The sequence below is a fragment of the Rutidosis leptorrhynchoides genome, chromosome 5 (assembly GCF_046630445.1).
Source record: "Rutidosis leptorrhynchoides isolate AG116_Rl617_1_P2 chromosome 5, CSIRO_AGI_Rlap_v1, whole genome shotgun sequence".
NCBI lineage: Eukaryota > Viridiplantae > Streptophyta > Magnoliopsida > Asterales > Asteraceae > Rutidosis > Rutidosis leptorrhynchoides.
In genome coordinates, this window is record NC_092337.1 from 455,079,062 (window position 1) to 455,102,759 (window position 23,698).

The 23,698-nt window shown below is 36.9% G+C and overlaps 2 protein-coding genes across 4 annotated transcripts in view; one reads left to right on the forward strand and one right to left on the reverse strand.

Annotated features, from left to right (window-relative positions):
* The window catches only part of LOC139850180 (uncharacterized), a 39,996-nt gene extending 28,339 nt beyond the window's left edge, over nt 1-11,657 (forward strand). The window contains exons 6-7 of the mRNA XM_071839767.1: nt 10,497-11,228; nt 11,638-11,657. Coding sequence (XP_071695868.1) covers nt 10,497-11,228; nt 11,638-11,657 — 752 coding nt within the window. The remainder of the gene's footprint in view (nt 1-10,496; nt 11,229-11,637) is intronic.
* A 1,856-nt stretch (nt 11,658-13,513) lies between these two features.
* LOC139847125 (DExH-box ATP-dependent RNA helicase DExH12-like) lies at nt 13,514-21,898 on the reverse strand. Of its 3 annotated transcripts, XM_071836734.1 has the most exons (7): nt 21,791-21,853; nt 21,596-21,675; nt 18,441-21,436; nt 17,855-18,244; nt 14,315-17,524; nt 14,166-14,224; nt 13,514-13,769 (listed from the first exon to the last, which is right to left on the reverse strand). In XM_071836734.1, exons 3-5 carry the CDS (start codon nt 21,402-21,404, stop codon nt 14,318-14,320), a joined length of 6,561 nt encoding a protein of 2,186 aa, XP_071692835.1. In that variant the 5' UTR covers nt 21,405-21,436; nt 21,596-21,675; nt 21,791-21,853; the 3' UTR covers nt 13,514-13,769; nt 14,166-14,224; nt 14,315-14,317. The 3 variants fall into 3 exon arrangements, with proteins under 3 accessions (XP_071692835.1, XP_071692837.1, XP_071692836.1); XM_071836736.1 differs by lacking the exon at nt 21,596-21,675 and having other exon boundaries at nt 21,791-21,898; XM_071836735.1 differs by lacking the exon at nt 21,596-21,675 and having other exon boundaries at nt 18,441-21,425; nt 21,791-21,874.
* Between the last annotated feature and the right edge of the window lie 1,800 nt (nt 21,899-23,698).

Consider the following 23,698-nt stretch of genomic DNA (forward strand, 5'->3'; position numbering starts at 1 on the left):
ATGTTGTTAACCCATTATTTATTATATCTAATGAGATGTTAAATTATTATATTATCATGATATTATGATATATTAATATATCTTAATATGATATATATACATTTAAATGTCATTACAACGATAATCGTTACATATATGTCTCGTTTCGAAATCCTTAAGTTAGTAGTCTTGTTTATATGTATATAACTCATTGTTAATATACTTATGGAGATACTTACTTATCATAATCTCATGTTAACCATATGTATACCCATATATATATCGTCATGTCATTTTTACAAGTTTTAACGTTCGTGAATCGCCGGTCAACTTGGGTGGTCAATTGTCTATATGAAACATATTTCAATTAATCAAGTCTTAACAAGTTTGATTGCTTAACATGTTGGAAACATTTAATCATGTAAATATCAATCTCAATTAATATATATAAACATGGAAAAGTTCGGGTCACTACAGTACCTACCCGTTAAATAAATTTCGTCCCGAAATTTTAAGCTGTTGAAGGTGTTGACGAATCTTCTGGAAATAGATGCGGGTATTTCTTCTTCATCTGATCTTCACGCTCCCAGGTGAACTCGGGTCCTCTACGAGCATTCCATCGAACCTTAACAATTGGTATCTTGTTTTGCTTAAGTCTTTTAACCTCACGATCCATTATTTCGAAGGGTTCTTCGATGAATTGGAGTTTTTCGTTGATTTGGATTTCATCTAACGGAATAGTGAGATCTTCATTAGCAAAATATTTCTTCAAATTCGAGACGTGGAAAGTGTTATGTACAGTCGCGAGTTGTTGAGGTAACTCAAGTCGGTAAGCTACTGGTCCGACACGATCAATAATCTTGAATGGTCCAATATACCTTGGATTTAATTTCCCTCGTTTACCAAATCGAAAAATGCCTTTCCAAGGTGCAACTTTAAGCATGACCATCTCTCCAATTTCAAATTTTATATCTTTTCTTTTAATGTCAGCGTAGCTCTTTTGTCGACTTTGGGCGGTTTTCAACCGTTGTTGAATTTGGATGATCTTCTCGGTAGTTTCTTGTATAATCTCCGGACCCGTAATCTGTCTATCCCCCACTTCACTCCAACAAATCGGAGACCTGCACTTTCTACCATAAAGTGCTTCAAACGGCGCCATCTCAATGCTTGAATGGTAGCTGTTGTTGTAGGAAAATTCTGCTAATGGTAGATGTCGATCCCAACTGTTTCCGAAATCAATAACACATGCTCGTAGCATGTCTTCAAGCGTTTGTATCGTCCTTTCGCTCTGCCCATCAGTTTGTGGATGATAGGCAGTACTCATGTCTAGACGAGTTCCTAATGCTTGCTGTAATGTCTGCCAGAATCTTGAAATAAATCTGCCATCCCTATCAGAGATAATAGAGATTGGTATTCCATGTCTGGAGACGACTTCCTTCAAATACAGTCGTGCTAACTTCTCCATCTTGTCATCTTCTCTTATTGGCAGGAAATGTGCTGATTTGGTGAGACGATCAACTATTACCCAAATAGTATCAAAACCACTTGCAGTCCTTGGCAATTTAGTGATGAAATCCATGGTAATGTTTTCCCATTTCCATTCCGGGATTTCGGGTTGTTAAAGTAGACCTGATGGTTTCTGATGCTCAGCTTTGACCTTAGAACACGTCAAACATTCTCCTACATATTTAGCAACATTGGATTTCATACCCGGCCACCAAAAATATTTCCCGAGATCCTTGTACATCTTCCCCGTTCCAGGATGTATTGAGTATCTGGTTTTATGAGCTTCTCTAAGTACCATTTCTCTCATATCTCCAAATTTTGGTACCCAAATCCTTTCAGCCCTATACCGGGTTCCGTCTTCCCAAATATTAAGATGTTTCTCCGATCCTTTGGGTATTTCATCCTTTAAATTTCCCTCTTTTAAAACTCCTTGTTGCGCCTCCTTTATTTGAGTAGTAAGGTTATTATGAATCATTATATTCATAGATTTTACTCGAATGGGTTCTCTGTCCTTCCTGCTCAAGGCATCGGCTACCACATTTGCCTTCCCCGGGTGGTAACGAATCTCAAAGTCGTAATCATTCAATAATTCAATCCACCTACGCTGCCTCATATTCAGTTGTTTCTGATTAAATATGTGTTGAAGACTTTTGTGGTCGGTATATATAATACTTTTGACCCCATATAAGTAGTGCCTCCAAGTCTTTAATGCAAAAACAACCGCGCCTAATTCCAAATCATGCGTCGTATAATTTTGTTCGTGAATCTTCAATTGTCTAGACGCATAAGCAATCACCTTCGTTCGTTGCATTAATACACAACCGAGACCTTGCTTTGATGCGTCACAATAAATCACAAAATCATCATTTCCTTCAGGCAATGACAATATAGGTGCCGTAGTTAGCTTTTTCTTCAATAACTGAAACGCTTTCTCTTGTTCATCATTCCATTCAAATTTCTTCCCTTTATGCGTTAATGCAGTCAAAGGTTTTGCTATTCTGGAAAAGTCTTGGATGAACCTTCTGTAGTAACCAGCTAGTCCTAAAAACTGGCGTATGTGTTTCGGAGTTTTCGGGGTTTCCCACTTTTCAACAGTTTCTATCTTTGCCGGATCCACCTTAATACCTTCTTTGTTCACTATGTGACCGAGGAATTGAACTTCTTCCAACCAAAATGCACACTTTGAAAACTTAGCGTACAATTCTTCCTTCCTCAATACTTCTAACACCTTTCTCAAATGTTCACCGTGTTCTTGGTCATTCTTTGAGTAAATAAGTATGTCATCAATGAAAACAATGACAAACTTGTCAAGGTATGGTCCACACACTCGGTTCATAAGGTCCATGAACACAGCTGGTGCATTAGTTAAACCAAACGGCATGACCATAAACTCGTAATGACCGTAACGTGTTCTGAAAGCAGTCTTTGGAATATCATCTTCTTTCACCCGCATTTGATGATACCCGGAACGTAAGTCAATCTTTGAATAAACAGACGAGCCTTGTAGTTGATCAAATAAGTCGTCGATTCTCGGTAGTGGGTAGCGGTTCTTGATGGTAAGTTTGTTCAACTCTCGGTAGTCGATACACAACCTGAATGTACCATCTTTCTTCTTGACAAACAAAACAGGAGCTCCCCACGGTGATGTGCTTGGTCGAATGAAACCACGCTCTAAAAGTTCTTGTAATTGGCTTTGCAGTTCTTTCATCTCGCTGGGTGCGAGTCTGTAAGGAGCACAAGCTATTGGTGCAGCTCCTGGTACAAGATCTATTTGAAATTCAACGGATCGCTGTGGGGGTAATCCCGGTAATTCTTTCGGAAATACATCGGGAAATTCTTTTGCAATGGGAACATCATTGATGCTCTTTTCTTCAGTTTGTACTTTCTCGACGTGTGCTAGAACAGCATAGCAACCTTTTCTTATTAGTTTTTGTGCCTTCAAATTACTAATAATATGTAGCTTCGTGTTGCCCTTTTCTCCGTACACCATTAAGGGTTTTCCTTTTTCTCGTATAATGCGAATTGCATTTTTGTAACAAACGATCTCTGCTTTCACTTCTTTCAACCAGTCCATACCGATTATCACATCAAAACTCCCTAACTCTACTGGTATCAAATCAATCTTAAATGTTTCGCTAACCAGTTTAATTTCTCGATTCCGACATATATTATCTGCTGAAATTAATTTACCATTTGCTAATTCGACTAAAAATTTACTATTCAAAGGCGTCAATGGACAACTTAATTTAGCACAAAAATCTCTACTCATATAGCTTCTATCCGCACCCGAATCAAATAAAACGTAAGCAGATTTATTGTCAATAAGAAACGTACCCGTAACAAGCTCCGGGTCTTCCTGTGCCTCTGCCGCATTAATATTGAAAACTCTTCCGCGGCCTTGTCCATTCGTGTTCTCCTGGTTCGGGCAATTTCTAATAATGTGGCCCGGTTTTCCACATTTATAACAAACTACATTGGCATAACTTGCTCCGACACTACTTGCTCTGCCATTACTCGTTCCGACACCATTTGTTCCTTTCGTTCTATTAACCCCTGGTCCGTAGACCTCACACTTCGCCGCGCTATGACCATTTCTTTTACACTTGTTGCAAAATTTGGTGCAGAACCCCGAGTGATACTTTTCACACCTTTGGCATAGCTGCTTCTTATTGTTGTTGTTGTTGTGGTTATTATTGTTGTTGGTATGATTGTTGTAGTTGCTGTTGTTGTTGTTGTTGTTGTTGTTGTTGGGCCGTTTGTTGTAGTTGCGATTGATGTTGTGATTGTTGGGATAATTGTTGCGATTATTGTTGTAATTGCTGTTGTTGTTGTATTGGTGATTCTTATCACCGTTTTCCTCCCACTTTCTTTTGACTTGCTTCACATTGGCCTCTTCAGCAGTCTGTTCTTTAATTCTTTCTTCAATCGGGTTCACTAGTTTGTGAGCCATTCTACATGCCTGTTGTATGGAGGCGGGCTCGTGTGAACTTATATCTTCTTGGATTCTTTCCGGTAATCCTTTCACAAACGCGTCGATCTTCTCTTCCTCATCTTCGAATGCTCCCGGACACAATAGGCACAATTCTGTGAATCGTCTTTCATACGTGGTAATATCAAATCCTTGGGTTCGTAACCCTCTAAGTTCTGTCTTGAGCTTATTGACCTCAGTTATGGGACGGTACTTCTCGTTCATCAAGTGTTTGAATGCTGACCACGGTAGTGCGTACGCATCATCTTGTCCCACTTGCTCTAGATAGGTATTCCACCATGTTAACGCAGAACCTGTGAAGGTATGCGTAGCGTATTTCACTTTGTCCTCTTCAGTACACTTACTTATTGCAAACACCGATTCGACCTTCTCGGTCCACCGTTTCAATCCGATCGGTCCTTCAGTTCCATCAAATTCCAAAGGTTTGCAGGCAGTGAATTCTTTGTAGGTGCATCCTACACGATTTTCTGTACTGCCAGATCCAAGGTTATTGTTGGTATGTAGCGCAGCCTGTACTGCGGCTATGTTTGAAGCTAGAAAAGTACGGAATTCCTCTTCATTCGTATTCACGGTGTGTCGAGTAGTCGGTGCCATTTCCTTCAAAATAGTCAAATGGAACAAGTTAATCATACAGAATATTAAGAGTAGTTAATAGTATTTCGTAGCATAATATGAACTCATTTATAAAAGCTTTTTCTTCATATTAGCGTTTTATAAGTTTAAATTCGGGTAGTACCTACCCGTTAAGTTCATACTTAGTAGCTAATATACAATTCAACTACTACAATTCTATATGAAAAACTGATTGTAATAATATTTCGCGTTCAAACTTTTATACAATATTTTACAAACTTACAATACCGCTTATTTTACATAAAGCATGAAATATAGCACACAATAACTTTGATACAAGATAGTTGTGAAGATAATTCTAGCTGGTACACAAGTCGTTCAGCAAAGGCAATAAAGACACGTAATTCATACGTCCAGAAACAAGTCATGCATTCTGGTTTTACTAGGACTACTTCCCATCCTTGGTCTTGTGGAACATAACCGTTATGGCCGTTGATAAGACAGCGTGTTGTAACGTCGTCAAAGGGACGAGGGTTACGTAATGACCAACAGTCTCGTAATAACCTAAAAACCTCATTTCTTACCCCAATTACCGACTCCGTCACTTGTGGGAACGTTTTGTTGAATAGTTGTAGCCCGATGTTCTTGTTCTCACATTGGTGAAAAGCGAACATTACTAACCCGTAAGCATAACATGCTTCTTTATGTTGCATGTTAGCCGCTTTTTCTAAATCACGAAGTCCTATATTCGGATATACTGAGTCAAAATAATTTCTTAACCCGTTGCGTAAAATAGCATTTGGGTTCCCCGCAATATATGCATCAAAGTAAACACATCGTAACTTATGGATTTCCCAATGTGATATCCCCCATCTTTCGAACGAAAGCCTTTTATAAACCAAGGCATTCTTGGAACGTTCTTCGAATGTCTTACAAACTGATCTCGCCTTAAATAGTTGTGCCGAGGAATTCTGACCGACTCTAGACAAGATTTCATCAATCATGTCTCGGGGTAGGTCTCTTAAAATATTGGGTTGTCTATCCATTTTGTGTTTTTATACTGTAAAATAGATAAGAGTTAGATTCATAAAAAAATACTTATTAATACAAGCAATTTTTACATATATCATAAAGCATAAGCACACTATATTACATATATTACACCACACGAATACAACTATCTTATTCCGACTCGCTCGTTTCTTCTTGTTCGGTTTTGGTTCGTTTTGCCAAGTTTCTAGGGATATATGATGTTCCCCTAATACGAGCCGTCGTTTTCCACATTGGTTTAGAAAAACCTGGTGGTTTAGAGGTTCCCGGGTCATTGTTACAACTTAAGGACTTCGGGGGTTGACGATACATATAAAGTTCATCGGGGTTGGAATTAGATTTCTCTATTTTTATGCCCTTTCCCTTATTATTTTCTTTTGCCTTTTTAAATTCAGTTGGGGTAATTTCTATAACATCATCGGAATTCTCGTCGGAATCCGATTCATCGGAGAATTGGTAATCCTCCCAATATTTTGCTTCCTTGGAGGAAACACCATTGACCATAATTAACTTTGGTCGGTTGGTTGAGGATTCTCTTTTACTTAACCGTTTTATTATTTCCCCCACCGGTTCTATTTCTTCTTCCGGTTCCGATTCTTCTTCCGGTTCCGATTCTTCTTCCGGTTCCGACTCTTCTTCCGGTTCCTCTTCGAGAACTTGTGAATCAGTCCACGAATCATTCCAATTTATATTTGACTCTTCATTATTATTAGGTGAGTCAATGGGACTTGTTCTAGAGGTAGACATCTATCACATAATATCAAACACGTTAAGAGATTAATATATCACATAATATTCATATGTTAAAAATATATAGTTTCCAACAAAAATGTTAAGCAATCATTTTTAAAGAAAATACGGTCGAAGTCCAGACTCACTAATGCATCCTAACAAACTCGATAAGACACACTAATGCAAATTTTCTGGTTCTCTAAGACCCACGCTCGGATACCAACTGAAATGTCCCGTTCTTATTGATTAAAAACGTTCCATATTAATTGATTTCGTTGCGAGGTTTTGACCTCTATATGAGACGTTTTTCAAAGACTGCATTCATTTTTAAAACAAACCATAACCTTTATTTCATAAATAAAGGTTTAAAAAGCTTTACGTAGATTATCAAATAATGATAATCTAAAATATCCTGTTTACACACGACCATTACATAATGGTTTACAATACAAATATGTTACATCAAAATCAGTTTCTTGAATGCAGTTTTTACACAATATCATACAAACATGGACTCCAAATCTTGTCCTTATTTTAGTATGCAACAGCGGAAGCTCTTAGTATTCACCTGAGAATAAACATGCTTTAAACGTCAACAAAAATGTTGGTAAGTTATAGGTTTAACCTATATGTATCAAATCGTAACAATAGACCACAAGATTTCATATTTCAATACACATCCCATACATAGAGATAAAAATCATTCATATGGTGAACACCTGGTAACCGACATTAACAAGATGCATATATAAAAGAATATCCCCATCATTCCGGGACACCCTTCGGATATGATATAAATTTCGAAGTACTAAAGCATCCGGTACTTTGGATGGGGTTTGTTAGGCCCAATAGATCTATCTTTAGGATTCGCGTCAATTAGGGTGTCTGTTCCCTAATTCTTAGATTACCAGACTTAATAAAAAGGGGCATATTCGATTTCGATAATTCAACCATAGAATGTAGTTTCACGTACTTGTGTCTATTTTGTAAATCATTTATAAAACCTGCATGTATTCTCATCCCAAAAATATTAGATTTTAAAAGTGGGACTATAACTCACTTTCACAGATTTTTACTTCGTCGGGAAGTAAGACTTGGCCACTGGTTGATTCACGAACCTATAACAATATATACATATATATCAAAGTATGTTTAAAATATATTTACAACACTTTTAATATATTTTGATGTTTTAAGTTTATTAAGTCAGCTGTCCTCGTTAGTAACCTACAACTAGTTGTCCACAGTTAGATGTACAGAAATAAATCGATAAATATTATCTTGAATCAATCCACGACCCAGTGTATACGTATCTCAGTATTGATCACAACTCAAACTATATATATTTTGGAATCAACCTCAACCATGTATAGCTAACTCCAACATTCACATATAGAGTGTCTATGGTTGTTCCGAAATATATATAGATGTGTCGACATGATAGGTCGAAACATTGTATACGTGTCTATGGTATCTCAAGATTACATAATATACAATACAAGTTGATTAAGTTATGGTTGGAATAGATTTGTTACCAATTTTCACGTAGCTAAAATGAGAAAAATTATCCAATCTTGTTTTACCCATAACTTCTTCATTTTAAATCCGTTTTGAGTGAATCAAATTGCTATGGTTTCATATTGAACTCTATTTTATGAATCTAAACAGAAAAAGTATAGGTTTATAGTCGGAAAAATAAGTTACAAGTCGTTTTTTTAAAGGTAGTCATTTCAGTCGAAAGAACGACGTCTAGATGACCATTTTAGAAAACATACTTCCACTTTGAGTTTAACCATAATTTTTGGATATAGTTTCATGTTCATAATAAAAATCATTTTCTCAGAATAACAACTTTTAAATCAAAGTTTATCATAGTTTTTAATTAACTAACCCAAAACAGCCCGCGGTGTTACTACGACGGCGTAAATCCGGTTTTACGGTGTTTTTCGTGTTTCCAGGTTTTAAATCATTAAGTTAGCATATCAAATAGATATAGAACATGTGTGTAGTTAATTTTAAAAGTCAAGTTAGAAGGATTAATTTTTGTTTGCGAACAAGTTTAGAATTAACTAAACTATGTTCTAGTGATTACGAGTTTAAACCTTCGAATAAGATAGTTTTATATATATGAATCGAATGATGTTATGAACATCATTACTACCTCAAGTTTAGTAGGTAAACCTACTGGAAGTGACAAGAAATGATCTAGCTTCAAAGGATCTTGGATGGCTTGAAAGTTCTTGAAGTAGGATCATGACACAAAAACAAGTTCAAGTAAGATTTTTACTCGAATTAAGATAGTTTATAGTTATAGAAATTGAATCAAAGTTTGAATATGAATATTACCTTGAATAAGAAAGATAACCTACTGTATATAACAAAGGTTTCTTGATCTTAGATGATTACTTGGAATGGATTAGAAAGCTTGGAAGTAAATTAGTAAACTTGAAGGGATTTTTGAATTGTTCTTCCTATGATGATTATAACTTGATTCTTGAAGTGATTTTTGATGAAGATGATGATTAACTACTGGAAAAATACGTTCATAATAGTGTGTGTGTGTGTGTTGAGAGAGAATTAGAAAGAGAATTGGAAGTGAAATGGAGTGAATGATGAGTGGTAATTGGTGAGTGGTGAGTGGGGTTAAAAGGAGTTCTAGTTAGTTGACTAGCTCATGGTAGAAGTTAAAATTGATTAGTCATACATGACATAATCAAGAGTGGAATCCCATGCTAGTTCCTATTGGTATATACTCATAGTAAGTACGTTTTGAAGCTGTGTATAATACGGGTAAGAATACGACTAGAATTCTTGATGAAAGAAAAGAATGGAAAAGTAACTGTAACCATTTTCGTTAAGTATGAGTGTTTTGATATATGTCTTGAAGTCTTCCAAAAGTATTTTAATACATCTAAATACACTACATGTATATACATTTTAACTGAGTCGTTAAGTCATCGTTAGTCGTTACATGTAAGTGTTGTTTTGAAACCTTTAAGTTAACGATCTCAATTAATGTTGTTAACCCATTATTTATTATATCTAATGAGATGTTAAATTATTATATTATCATGATATTATGATATATTAATATATCTTAATATGATATATATACATTTAAATGTCGTTACAACGATAATCGTTACATATATGTCTCGTTTCGAAATCCTTAAGTTAGTAGTCTTGTTTATATGTATATAACTCATTGTTAATATACTTATGGAGATACTTACTTATCATAATCTCATGTTAACCATATGTATACCCATATATATATCGTCATGTCGTTTTTACAAGTTTTAACGTTCGTGAATCGCCGGTCAACTTGGGTGGTCAATTGTCTATATGAAACATATTTCAATTAATCAAGTCTTAACAAGTTTGATTGCTTAACATGTTGAAAACATTTAATCATGTAAATATCAATCTCAATTAATATATATAAACATGGAAAAGTTCGGGTCACTACAGGGGGGGTTAAATTTTGGGTCTTTAAAAAATAAAAATCTTGCTTTATTGGGGAAATGGTGGTGGAGGTTCAAAACCGAAACCAACTCACTTTGGGTAAAAATTATCCGAAGTATTCATGGTCCTTGTGGTGGCTTGGGGTTAAGGAATGACTCAACTCATTCCTTGACTTCAAGTACTTGGCGTAATATTATTTTAGCAGGAACATCAATCGAGGATATGAACGTGAATTTCAAGAATTCTTTTGTCAAGGCTATTGCGGACGGTTCAAACACTTTATTTTGGGACGAGCAATGGGCCGGAGCTTTCAAGTTACGAGACAAATTTCGGATATTGTACAAACTGGAGGGATCAAAATTATGTTCGGTGCGAGACAGAATGTGGAGCAGCGATTCGGGTACTTCCTTTGGCTGGAACTGGATCCGCAATCCTATCGGACGAACAGAGTCGGAATACAACCAACTGCTGGTACTACTTTCACATGTACATCTCGATAACAGCAAACGAGATTGTTGGACATGGTCACTATCGAATTCGGGCAATTTCAATGTAAAAGCATTAACGAATATTATTGAGGAAAATTCAACTACATCAAATGGTCAACAGGAGGCTACAATCCGAAACAATCTTGTACCTAAGAAATTGGAGGTATTCGTTTGGCGAGCAATCAAAAAACGGCTACCGGTTAGGTACGAGCTTGATAAGCGGGGCATTGACCTTCATAGTGTTCTTTGCCCATTATGCAACGACGACATCGAAACGGTGGACCACTCCTTTCTCTTTTGCAAGCATTCAATGGAACTTTGGGAACGAGTCTTTAGATGGTGGGGTTTTGGTAGTTTCTCGAATCTTAGTCTTCATGAGATTCTTCGAGGGAATACCCCGACCCAAACATCTACTTTCGGGAAATTAATTTGGCAATCAACGGAATGTGTGTGTTCATATTATATGTGGAAGAATAGAAACAACAAGGTTTTTCGGGATAAAAGTTGGAGCACTCCGATTGTTTTAAATGAGATCCAAGTAAAATCCTTCGAGTGAATTTCGAACCGATTACACGGAAGGAAACTCAATTGGTTGACTTGGCTAAGTAACCCTTGTGTGTATCTAAATATCTTGTAATTCGTCTATAGTCTTTTTGTATTCGCGATTGGGTTTGATAGTCTCACAAACTCAAATATGTGTATCTCGTTGAATATGGTTCTCTTTATACCATATTCGATCTCTGTACCGTACTAAGTTTTGTGAGTATAATATATATCTTGCTTTTCAAAAAAAATATATATATACTTTTCAATACATATGGAAGTACTTTAAGATGCTCATTTTTTGTTTTGTAGGTTTCTTTAATGTTTCATAAGTATAAAACTTTCCGGTCGTGCTATTTCTTGGAAATTAACTGAATACCGCCTAATAATTTTACAGATCACTAATTCTTTTTCCTCTTTTTTTTTTTTTTAATTGGTCAAATTATGTTTTTTTTTTTTTTTTTTTTTAACGGCGATTGGGATCACCTGAGGGGGACTAAACCGCCCGTTGCGATCATCTCCTGTTTCGACTATGCCGATGCAACGATAATAACCTCGCCCCCATCGCTGCCCGGGAGGAAACCTTAAAACCGATCCAAGGGCACGGTCAAGTAAAACCCCTCCCATTTACCTCCCCGAACGATATGGGAAAGGTGTCATGGGTGGATACTTCATGGCAGGGATGAAATTGTATTTTAGCATGTAGCCAACGGAGGTCGAACTCCTGACCTCCCCTATAGGAGGCAGACCACCAACCGCTGGACCACATCACAACTTCTAATGGTCAAATCAATAAGGTAACACACTGAACAATAAGGTAACACTCTAAATGTTATTAGTATAAGGTAACACTGAACGTTCATAAAACATCTATCCCTTATTATAAAGCACGTGCCAATAATCCTACGTGTCAATTTCTCAATTAGTCTGAATTAATATTGTACACGTGTCAATATCCCAATTAAACTGAATTAAATAATCTTACGTTTCCTTAATTAAACTGAATAAATTAATAATAACTCCTTAAAATGATTAATATGGCTAATATTGTAATATCATACGATTCTTAATTTATGTTATATTATGAATTGTACGACTCTTAATAGTGTAATATACGATTCTTAATTTATGTTAACCGAATTTTACTAAAATGCATATCCGTGAAACTTCATTCCCATATTTAATTCTATGTTTATATTTTTAATTTTTAATTATAAATAATAATAAAACTGTTTAAAGATATATAATTTTTCTAATTAATTTATTTAATTACGTATACAATCATAATTTAAATATAATAAGGATTAATATCTTATCCATTAATATTAATATCATACGACTTCAAGTTTTAATTATTATTCATTAAATTTAATATTTTTATAATTAAAGGCTACTATGTTTAGATTTTTAAATAAACAACATTAACGGGCTCCTAATTTACACGGGGTATTAAATATTAATGTTTTCGATACAAATGTTATTTGTAATAAATGGTTTATTTCATTATAATTGTTGTAAATTTGATAAATATCAATACTAACTTAATCGAATATTAATTTATACAACTGTCGAGCAATGTACGGGCTTACATTAGTATTCAATATTAATGATTTTGATACAAATATTATTAGTAATAAATATTTTTTTTTATTGTAATTGTATTATACATTTGATAAAATATTAATACTAACATTATTAAATACCAATTTGTATAACTACCGTGCAACGCGCATATATTTATACTTCAAGTCACACTATATGCATATTGTAAATTACATTGGGGTATCATATCGTATTAGTCTGTATTTCGCAAACAAATGATCCATCTGTAATAAAAGAAACATTTTACATAAATTGTCCATGTTTTTTTGCTTTCAATGTTGCAGATATTCAATATATGATAATCTAAGTGAAAATCTTTTTTAGAAGACGTCGTCCTGCTCAGCTCAGTGACAAAACTTGGCTACGGAAAGAATGCTAACGAATACGTTCGTAGCAAAAATAAAGGCTCCAACCATAAAGCAACCAATTACTAAGATAACTTGTGACACAAACCATTTGGTACAAATTAACCATAAAGCAACCAATTACTAAGATAACTTGTGACACAAACCATTTGGTACAAATTTAAACGTACAAAAGATGGCAAGTTATGTTTTAGCTGCTCGGTTTACTGCCACACGCAGTATAAAACTGAAAGAGAGAATACCTTGAAATATTATCCAACAAAATTATGTCTTATGGAGAGATGCATATCGGAACTAAGATAAGGTTCTGTTACAGTGTTACAACACTACGAACAAAGTCAAATACTTGAAACAAGAACAGCTGGTAAAAGGCATGCATCGAAACTACATTATCGGAACCAGATCAAATCAAAAGCAGTCTGCACGTTCAGCATCCATAGTCCAGTTTCACAAAATAGAGGGAATGGATCCACACACCTAAAAATGGAGTAACTCAAGTCAATAACAAAAAAAAAAAAAAGATTCTTTTGAGTCCAAAATTCAAATGAGCGCAAAAGCCTAGTCACTTGATTCTGAATTTTAATGTCTACATATTAGAAGACTAGTGATCAAAACTCTATAACGCCTCTTACATTAAACAGTCAAACTGTTTATCATAAATATAACGAATATTTTCTAAAATAAATGGATATGTAGGTACAATTTAATTTAAATCTCACGGTAGCATATTTTGGAACACCCAAACATAGAACGCGAAGCATTTGATTGAAACAATGACATTTAGCATAAAGTCATAATGAAGGTTATCTATCTATTAAGTTCCAAGAAAAACTACATTTAATCACATCACTACCAAAAAGAAGACAAAAATACCTCATTCAATTGTATCTCATCGAACCCCAACAGCCAATGTCAAAACTCAAAACCAAATGCTGCAAATTTAAAAGATGATAACAATCAGCAATTCAGTTACTACTAAAGTTACTAGAAGAAAAAAAAAACAGTATAAAAAGTTGCCTTACAAATTATTCTCGTCCGCTGTCATCATCAGGGGACGCCGGTTTAACATCAACAGTAAAACTATACTCCTGATCACATCCCATGTACGAATCGCACATAAAATAAAGAGTAAAACTCTTCTTCCCCGGTTCACTTGGCGCCGTAATATTATCAAGTTTGACCTTTGACTTCCTCTGCAACGAAACCCTCTTAATCGCAAGCAACTGATTACTTTTAGTATCACCAACAACTAACCACCATCCCTCTTCTTTCGCTTTCGGATACCTCGGTGCATCAACGGGCCCCACTTCAGTCCTACCTTCAAGATCCCTTTCAAGTGTCACCACCAAAGTAATATCCTCCCCGGCCCTCACATTATCACTATCCAACACATCATACGTCAAATCAATATTAGGAAAACGGTTACAAAACTTTGCAATATCCATTAACTGAGAATCAGACATCTGTAACAAATCCCGTCTCTCATCGTCCTCCATTTCAACCAAATCGAACACGGTTTCGATACTCCTTCCGGGATTTTCTATGCATCGTTTAGCCACTTCTTTGTTAAAATGAGGCAGTTGTAAAAGAACCGAATCCCGTTCCCACATACCTTGTGTAACCATTTGGCTAACTTCCATGGCTAAAAGTGCTAAACTTAGCCAACCGTTGCTTGAAATAACATCAACCATAGCTTGCAGCAACCGACTAGCGTTTAAAATAACTTCTTGCTGGTCTGAACCAAGATTACCACCTACCGTTTGCCTAGAAAAGTGGGCTTGAAGTAAAGCATTGGCTTTCACATGTGGGTCCGCGTATTTCGGGTTTTCGAACGAGAATCTTTGATGATTGATCAATTTCCTTATCAAATCTTCTTCACCAGGACGTACAGGTAACAGTTCATACTCGGATGCTGAAGCTAAAATCTCCAAAAGACCCTTTAATTTAGTCTTGCTAGTAATCGAAGAGCTAAATCGTTCGATTGTTGTGTAGCTGATGTAATAATACGAAGCAATCATACCAAGATTGAGAGGTGAAAGATCAAAATCTTCTTCAATTGAAACACATTTACTCGATTCCAAATCACCTAATGTGTTCTCAACAAGCTCTGATAAATGGTCTGATAAATGCCTTTGACTAACACCTTGAAGATTGTAGTAATTAGGGTTTTGTGTTAGCCTCCTGTACATAAATGTCCAAGTCAAATAGTCAACCGCATCTTGTTTATTCGCGATTACCTCAACAACGATCTCGGCGTTCAGATTATCATGCAAGTGATGATGCAAATGGCTTTCAACTGGGAAAGCTTCAAATAAGAACTTTTTGTAATACTCTTTACGCGGGGCGTGACAAAAGATAACGCATTTGCCAGAATTATCAACAAGTGGGCGACTTGCGGACCCCATCATTTGAAGAAGATCGGTAACGGGATAATCGGTGTGCGCGTTTTCCCGACCATCATAATACTGGGTTCCCATAACCACCACCAAATGTGCACGAAGTGAAACGCCCCAACACATTGTACCACTCATTACACATACTTGAATGCACCCGGTTTCAAAAAGGGTCTTGACTATATCTTGGTCAGTAATAGTCAAACCCTCGTGTAGGTACCCGACACCATATTTAAGAGTCTCCTTCAACATGGGTTCACGAATTCTATCAATAAATGGGCCCAACTCGTTTTCAGATTGAAGTAAGAACAAAGGTTGACTTTCTCCGTTTTCCGCACGGGTGATTTCAGCACTCGAGTATGTCATCAGATCGACAGCTGTCAAACGGGCGTGTTTCCTTGTAGGAACATACACAATTGCAGGCTTTCTATTTTTAGCATGCTGTACAATAGCAGTGTAAGTCGGTTTGCTCATTGCTTGCATTCGGGCTTCAAAATTAGCTATGTCTATACCTTGAATATGGATTTCAAGTGGGACCGGACGAACACCTGGTGGGAAATTGAAAAGACCGTGTGACGTGGCACCAATCCACTCGCCTAAATCTTTAGCATTTGCAAGTGAAGTTGACAAAGCTACAATTCTGATATTATGACCCTGACTAGCAATGTATCTCATTCTAGAAACAATAACCTCCAATACGGGCCCACCTTGACCGCCAATCAAATGCAACTCATCAACAATAAAAAGACTTACTTGCTGAACATGCTTACGCTGTTTCCAACGACGAGATAACGCGTCCCACCTATCGGGAGTACTAATTATCACCTGCCCTTTTTCAAGTAATTTCAAATCAGTTGCAGTTTCACCAGTCAACTCACAAACTTTTAACCCGAGCCCATCTCCAAATTTCTTTTTCCATTCATTATATCTCTCTTTAGCAAGTGCCTCGACGGGAGCAATGTACACGGCCCGCATGACACTATCGGGTGTTTTTTGATGGTTCCTTAAAATTGCAAATTCAGCACATATTGTTTTCCCACTACCCGTTGGTGCAGCAACTAAAACATTGTCATCAGTGTTGTACAACACTGTGAAAACTTGTGTTTGAACGGGGTTAAAGTGCTTGAATTCTTGATAAAGTGCTTCGTATAACGGGTTTCTTAAAGCAGTAACGGGTAAAGGCTGCAAATCGAGTAATTCAGTTGGTGGTGGGTATTTTTCGGGTAAGATCAAGTGACGAAATGAAACGGGTAAAACCGATAATGACCCGAGCCATCTATCAGATACAACTTTGATAAAGTATTGAGGAGGTAAAGGTTCATAAATTGGGACAGTGAAACTTAAAGTGTGGTCCTCATCAATGTACTGTTTTTTCAGCAGAAAGTACTCGTTATGAAGTATATATTCTCCATCATTATCTTCTACAATCACCCAAAAGGGTTCAACATAGCCATGAATTCTATCTTCCCATTGAAAATCTGGAGTGATTGTGAGTTCAACCCTTAAGATAGTACGTGTGATTGGTTGAACATGTGCGGCTAAATTTAGTTTTGGGAAATTGTGAATGCACCTGTAAAGGTTTTTACCTAACTTAGGAGCACGAACAAGCTCTCCTAGTTCTTGTGATGACAGATCATAATACCTTTCCCATGCTAAATCTTTTTTCTCAAGTTTCATCAAGATTTCGTTTTTAATCCCGTGAAATTGTCTTAGAGGAGTTTGGACACTCCAAATCCTCTTGTTTATCATTTTGCACAAGTTTAAAGCCTTCTCTGCCAACTGGGCCCACCCTCTTTTCAACACGATCTCAAATAGAGCACGCATAAGACGCCCCGCACTCTGCAAGAAAAAACAAAAAACCAAGTTTGATTAAAAAACTGTATCCTGCAAATGTAAATACTAATTGCATATATCAAAATGAACATTTCAAAAAATAATATTACAAATATTTCAAACTAAAGGCAAAAAAAATACCTTGCACATAATATTTCGAAGTAGCTTTATTTTGATATAAAGTTGGCCACTTTTAGGTTTTTGACCGTTGTTAGACCATATTTTTACAGTTTTTACTGTTGTTAAATGTTGTTTAAACTGTTTTTTACCCCTTTTTTGCAACACTGTATAAATGAAAAAAAAAAAACTAACAAATGTTTAGAAGACCAAACAAACCTGAGTTATGAACACCATATCAGAAGTCAAAGAAAGTCCTTCAAGTTTTAGCTGAGAGATATAAGCTTGAAGTAAGACATTAATCTTCGCACTTGGCTCTTCCAAGTTTTCCTTAATGGGAATTGGGACCCGCTCCAAAAGCTTTACAAGTTCCATCTTCTCATCTTGTCTTACTGTTACATACTTGAACTCCTCGCTGAGTGAGAACAGGCGGCAGAGCTCAATATCACTCATAGTTGGCTTCAAATGCTCATTGTAAGTGGCAATTGTACCATGGGTTATGTAATAGTAACTTGCAATTCGACCCAAATCTGTGACCTGAAAGTAACCACTTTTTCTATCATACTTCACCAAGTTGTTTTTGTCCAGTATTGTAGCAGCAGAATGGATCTGCAAAGTAAAGAAATGAACATTAGTCTCTCATTCTACAACAAAGTTACAATCTTTGTAATAAAAAGATGGAAACTTTTTGAACCCAAAGACAATTTTTTTATTTCTTACACCTAATAACGAATTGAAGAAATCAAATATCAGTAGTTGATTAAAAACAAAAACCAAGTATTTAAAGAATAAGTCAGAAACTTACCAAATCGGCTCTTCTTTCTTCGAGCAAAGGATCTCTGACCAAAGCATCAGCCGGTAAACCATAAAGTGGACGGTTACGAATCATACGAATGTACAAATAAGTGTATCCAAGCCATTGGAGGGCTTCTTTTGCATTTTGAACAGTTCCAAGGACTATCTCTGCATTCAATTGATCAGCCAATTTGGACACAAACTGACTTTCAATTGGAAGTTGCTGATTCATCAATGAAAGGTAGTATTGTAGCTCACTGTGTCCAGTTATAATAATCCCTTCACCATAAGTATCAAACTGGGGCCTACCTGCACGACCCAACATCTGCATAACATCCAAAGGACTAAGTTCAGTCCATGCACCTTTTTCAGGATTATAAATCTGGGTCCCTTTGATAATCACAGTGTGTGCAGGTAAGTTTACACCCCATGCAAGTGTAGCAGTCGAAACCAGTACTTGAATGTGTCCATCAGCAAATAATTCCTCAACAAGTTGCCTATCAGGCCTAGTCATCCCAGCGTTATGAATCGCAAGCCCGTATGGCAATAGATCCTTAAGATCATTGCTTTTCACAAGCTCGGTATGTTCTTGAAGAATTTCACGGCTTGCACTATCATCTTTCAAGAAAATCCCCAAAGTGTCATTTGCAAGAGCCGTGTCCCTAATTGCACGAGCAGTTTTCGTTGTTTCCTTCCTCGAATGAACGAATATAAGCACCTGATGTTTTCCAGCTACGCTTAACACCTTTTCATAACATATATCATTCATCAATTGAAATCTCTGCAATGGCTTTTTCACTGTGATTCCAATATATTGCTGAGCAAGAGGGCAAGGTCTGTAACTATTATCAAAATGGAAGAGACCTTTATTAACATCGACCCGCATGAATAAAGCTACATCTTCATAGTTTGGAAGAGTAGCAGATAATCCAACCAATCGAATATGTTCCTTTGTGGTCTCGATTTGCCTAACGGTTCTTGCCACAATACTTTCAAGTACAGGCCCTCTGTTATCATGAAGAAGATGAACTTCATCAATAATTAGAAGCTTCACAAGTTGAGTATAAGTACGATCGCCCGACTTTCTAGTAATGATATCCCACTTTTCGGGTGTGGTGACTATAATTTGCGTTTCCTCAATCTGTTGACGGGTCAAAGATTGATCTCCACTCAGCTCCATTACAGTAACACCATAATGCTTTAAACGATTCGACAGGTTACCAACCACTTCAGCAACAAGGGCCTTCATTGGTGCAACATAAACTATCTTGTAGTCACTATGATTAAACGAACCATCTTCATTCATATGCAAACCAATCTGTTGAAGAATGGTGAGCATTGCAACATTGGTCTTTCCTGCACCAGTGGGAGCACACAGTAAAAGATTGTCTGCTTTAAAAAGAGCAGTTTCATAAACTTTACTTTGAACCCTGTTTAACTGTGTCATCCCTTCAAACGCCGGTTGGGCCCACTTCGGCATAGCAGAAATCTTAACCAACTTTTCGTCCTCAGCAAACGGTTTCGCCTTCAAAGCCGGCACATGAACTTCTTCATATCCTTTGCTGTGGTTCCTATAAGAACCAACAGGAAGCTCACACTTTTTATTCGCCATTAAAAGACCACCTTGGTGAAACGAAATGCTCTCGAGATCAAGTAACTGTCTTTGACCCTTTAACCAACCGTTTTCAGCATCACGGTCAACAACATCTCTTTGACCATGGTCCCCGGACCCACCATCCTTCAAACGTCTTGCTTCTTCTCTAATACTCTTCTCCAAATTCTTCTGTCTCTCTTTTGCTGTCGCACGCGTGGCATGCAACTGCTCCAATATTGCAACCAAATCGGGCCCAAGTTCCATCATCTGTTCTTCAATCTGTTTCCTCTGTTCTTGATCTTCAGCTCTTGCTAAACGGGTACACCACACAATCTTTAAACGGTTCCTTAAAAGGTACTTAACAAGACTGAACTGTTCAAACTGGAGATGCACAAGCAGATTATTCTCAACTTCACGATCATCACCTTCTTCAAGAATCTTTAAAACCTCTTCAGCAAGTTTCTGGCTCTGTTGTGGATCAATCTGCTGATCATACGCATGTGAAATCTTCCTCTGAAGCCAATAAGCATCAATATCTTGTACATTAAGTGTCATACCCTCACTAGCTTCTTGTGATTCATCATCATCCATACCCCCACCCATCTGCATACCATTATTCCTATCTCTATCCAAACCATCATCTTCATCTTCCTCATCATCTTCCTGCACAATATCAAGATCACTCTCATCATCATCTTCTTCATTCTCTTCAAACTCAACAGCTACACCAACATCATCATCAAGAGTGTCTTCACCCCTTGCAGCATTAGACCCAGTTCCATCACCACTAGCATCTTGAAAATCTGTTATAAGCCTCCCAATAGAAACCAACTGATCAAACACTTGATTCGGAATCGGGTTCAACAGCTTCTCAATATCCTTCTTCTTTTCAGGATTCTTCAACGTATCATTCTTAAGCACAGCCAAAATCTCATCTGCAGCACCACTAACAATATTCAAAGGTTGACCACCCAACTGCTGCTGTATCACACTAAGCATAGCCTCATAAGCAGCCCGAGTTTCTTTCGTTTTCGGCTGGTAAACCCCTTCTTCTGTCGAAGTAAGCACACTCTCATCTTGCAACCGCCGCCTTTTACTGTGTCTATTATTACCAGCTTCAGGATTAGCAAGCGATGGATCGCGCTCTTTCTTTTTCTTCGATTTCGTCAATTTATCATCCAACTCAGCTGGTCTACCTCTATAAGCACGGTCACCAAAAGTTTTAGGATCAATCCTTCCATACAAAGACTCAGGTTCGCCAGTTGGCTCGTGTGTATCTCGAGGCCTAGAATCAGTAGTCAACACAAGACTCGAATTAGCTCTGTACTCATACTGCTTAAATCGAGCATGTGCCTCGGCACCACCGCCCAAATTCGCCATCTCTAATCAAACCCCTTCCAACTCAATAGTCCCTAAAATCACGAAAATCAAAAATCAGTCAACCAATTACAATAAAACTATGTGTGCATTTATATACATATAGCAAATACGGAGTAGTAAATATGCACCACAGATTAATAAACCCTATAAATCTATAATCGATCAGTATGAAGCAAAAGTTGAGATAAGACCTTAAAGTGTTACGGTAAACCCTAGAAATCAACTAACATCTGTAGAGACAATGTATTGATTCCGTTGAACAAACGAAACCCTAGAAAACGACGGTAAATAAAAACTAGGGTTTAGTTGAATCTGGTAATAGAACACTTGATAAAATATATATAATCATAACAATAATAATATAATATAGAAACACAGATACGTACCAGTATTTGGATATGAAGTTTTGTTGAAGAGCGATATTCGATTTCGATGATGAATTTCAAGAGTGAATATAGCGAGTCTAAAGGGACACATACGGAGGTGTATATAAGTATGAAGGCAGGATTGATGAGGCGGTTTTTGGGCACCGCCTTAGGTTTTGAGAGTTTTGCTTAAATCGGGTAGGGTCGGGTCGGGTTTCCGGCCTTTTTTGCAAATACGGAGTATTTGTTTTGTGGTTATCATACGAACACACAATTTTAACTTAAGCCAAAAAATTAATACTTAGGCGTACGTGTGATTTTATCCCATATTAGAGGGTCTCTAAGAGAGGTCCCAATGGTGACGGAGTTTTTTCCAGAACTAACCAATCATTCAGCGCCACATCAGCACTCCATCTCACTTCCTTCTCAGGACTAAACCCAGGACTAAACACTCCCAACAGTAACACTCCTTCCTCACCTACTATATTAATTAATTAATCAATTGTACAAGACCACTAGCAAAAAGTACTACAAAATTCAACCATGTACGTCCTGAAATGTGATTAAAATAGACGAACGGAGAGACGAGGGAGCTGGGCGAAGGGCTGGGCGGGGTGGTGGGCGGATTCGTACCATCAGCTTCTTGCTGGGCGGACTCCTGGGCTAGCTCCTGGACGAGCTGTTGGGAGCAGCCTAACCCTTAGATATATTTGATTGTGTTGAACCAAAGACAACAACAACTTCCATTCTATTCGAGCCCGACTTATCAAAAAATTAACTCAATTATCAAGTGTCATATCGTTCATCTCAACCCGAAAAAATGATAAAGAAGAGGTTGATGAAACTCAACCACAAACCCAAAGTGACCCCAAAAGCAAAGGCAACAAAGTTAAGTGTTCGTAACAATCATGGACCGAAGAAGAAAGTAAAACTTTGGTTATGTTTGGATGAAAGTAGCTGGAGCTGGAGCTTGTAGCTGGAGCTGGAGCTTATGAGATGGAGCTGGAACTGGAGCTTATTTTTTAAGCTGGTAGCTGGAGCTTATTATTTTTTATAAGTGTTTGGTAAACTAGCTGGAGCTTATTTTTCAGTTCATAAGCTCTACTTTTTTTCATAAACTACTGAAAGTAGCTTATTTTTCCAGAGCTTATGATTTTCATAAGCTCTACTTTTTTGGTCTACCAAACGAAGCTTATGATTTGGAGCTTATTAAAATCATAAGCTCAAGCTCCTATAAGCTCCCATAAGCTTCAAGAAGCTCGTCACCCAAACACACCCTTAAGCGGAGCGTTCGGCTCGCGTTTATGAAAATTCGAACACCTAAAATTCGCAATCTAAAGGTTCATTTTAAGGTAAGATACGAAGACAGTATAATTCATTACTTGTGGTTAAACAACAAGTGGATCAAGTTAGTAGGAAGTTAAGTAAGATGTCAAACAATTTATAGCAATACACTTCAAACTCTAACAATACTAACAAAGCGATGCTATATGGAAAGATCTTTTTTTTTAACGGCCAAAGAATCTTATATTAAATCAAAAACGATCCCTAGCAAGGCGCTAAGGGATGATTACAACGGAATAGATAGCCATAAGTGTGATGACCCGGGAATTTCCGACCAAATTTAAACTTAATCTTTATATAATTCTGACACGATAAGCAAAGTCTAAAATCTTGAGTCTCAAAATTTTGAACTGTTTTTATATATGCAATGTAAGACCCAAATATTTATTGTACATAATGTATTTATGGTGCACGATGCGTGTGTGAAGTGTACGAAGCATGTACGTGTCGCTTGCTCGAACGTCGAAGGAAACGGGACGTGGTCTGAAGTACCAAGGTGTGTACGTATCTTTTCAACCCCAAATAAAGTTTGTGTTGATGTTTCAAAGCCTTACCATTGGAAAGAAAATCTTATTACGTTTCCAA